General features: G+C 30.2%; 1 protein-coding gene across 1 annotated transcript; it reads right to left on the reverse strand.

The window, feature by feature from the left end:
* Positions 1–243: 243 nt before the first annotated feature.
* Positions 244–937, reverse strand: LOC124935505 (NAC domain-containing protein 83-like). The gene is made up of 2 exons (XM_047475937.1): positions 697–937; positions 244–620 (listed from the first exon to the last, which is right to left on the reverse strand). Exons 1-2 carry the CDS (start codon positions 935–937, stop codon positions 244–246), a joined length of 618 nt encoding a protein of 205 aa, XP_047331893.1.
* Positions 938–1,689: the final 752 nt, after the last annotated feature.

Consider the following 1,689-nt stretch of genomic DNA (forward strand, 5'->3'; position numbering starts at 1 on the left):
TTGATGAAAATAAAAGATATTGTTCACCATTAAACAAGAATGATTTGTGAGACTTAAATAATAATACTTTTACAAGATTTTATCCTTAGTAACTTCAACTTCATTATTTCTTCACATAAAAGAGTAACATTACATTTAACACCATGTTTTTTTTCAAACAAGAAAATAAAGGTAAATAAATAAACTCAATAACAATAGCTTTCTTTCCTTTCCCTTCTCTGTTGATGATCGTCGGGCTCATGTTTAGTAGGTATTTTCCGGCACAGTTCCATTCGAATCAAGTTCCGGCGCCGGCGCCGGCGCTGCCTCCACCGCTATCTTCTTCCTGTAATTCTTCTTCACAAAGATTTTGCACAAAACCCAATTCTCCAATGGGAAATCAGCTAGGCGATATTCGTCCATGAACCACTCAGTCTTGGAACCGTTGGGAGATTTCCCAACGTAAAAGACATGAGTTTTCTTCATACCCACAATCCGAAATTGATTAGAAAAGACATCGATTTGCTCTTCGACTCCGGTTGCTTTCCAGAAGCCGTTACCGGCGGCCATGTTTGACCTGTTTGAATTTGAGTAGTTGGGTTCATGTTTGCTGAAGAAATACCTCTTCTTCTCGGGATCACCTGCCGGAAAATAAATTAATTGCCGGAGATTGCAGATTGAAACAACAGAACAAGTTAATTAGAGAAATGCATATACCTGGTAGAAGCCAGGGATCGAATTGGCAGACGTTGATTTCGGGTATAAAGTAAGGGGGTAATGGGAAAGACATGACCTTTCTGTAGAGGTAATGAAGAACGAGTTCTTCATCGGTTGGGTGAAAACGAAAACCAGGTTCAGAAATGAGACCGCCATTGTTGAGAAGACAATCCATTTTCAGAACAGATGAAGAGAAAGAAAGAAGAAGGGTTGGGAGATCATAGTGAGCATGGGAGTTCATATTTATAGTGTTTTTTTGGAAGCAAGGAAGACCATAAACGGAAAAAAGCCCTTTTGAGTAAACAATACTCAAACCTCTTCTCTTTTCAGGAATTTATTAATAAACATAAAACCACTTGTCAATGTTCTTGTTTTTGTTCTTTTTGATAATCCCTAAGAAAAAAAATCTATTTTAACTCATGATTAGTTGTTTTTATAAAATGAAATAATAATAATAATATATTTAAAAAGAGGTAATTTTAATATTTTAGTTTGGTTAAATAATGTTTGATTAGTTTCGGTCTTAACATTTTAAATTTGATCAATATTAAAAATAAATTAGAATAGTTCAAATTAGAAGAGTTGTGTTTAAAATATTAGAAGTGACAAATATAATTAATATTTAAAACTTTTTAAGTAAGATGTGTTCATGATTATGAAGTGTTTGAGTCTTAACTCATACCCGATTTAAAAAAAAATATATATTGCTAATTTGATTCTATAAATTTTAAGTCATTAATAAATTATATATATATATATAATTGTCTTATTAAAAATCTATTAATTCGATAATATGTTAATTAGATAACATGTTTGCATTATTTTCTTATTTTCATATTTTTTTATTAATGTTTTATCATTTAATTTAAATTTAACAATTTTAATATAAATACACCATTTTTAAAAAAATTAGTAATTTAAATTTTTAATGACATGTATTTTGAATAACTTTATTATGATTTTAATGAAGAAACATATTTAGTTAGTCTCTAA

This window comes from Impatiens glandulifera, chromosome 4 (assembly GCF_907164915.1).
Source record: "Impatiens glandulifera chromosome 4, dImpGla2.1, whole genome shotgun sequence".
NCBI lineage: Eukaryota > Viridiplantae > Streptophyta > Magnoliopsida > Ericales > Balsaminaceae > Impatiens > Impatiens glandulifera.

What these genes read in the sequence shown, in the direction of transcription:
- LOC124935505 (XM_047475937.1), bottom strand. Translation starts at nt 937, where the DNA reads ATGAACTCCCATGCTCACTATGATCTCCCAACCCTTCTTCTTTCTTTC. An exon ending in CGATCCCTGGCTTCTACCAG is followed by an intron (nt 621 to 696) that starts GTATATGCATTT and finishes ATTTTCCGGCAG; the next exon opens with GTGATCCCGAGAAGAAGAGG.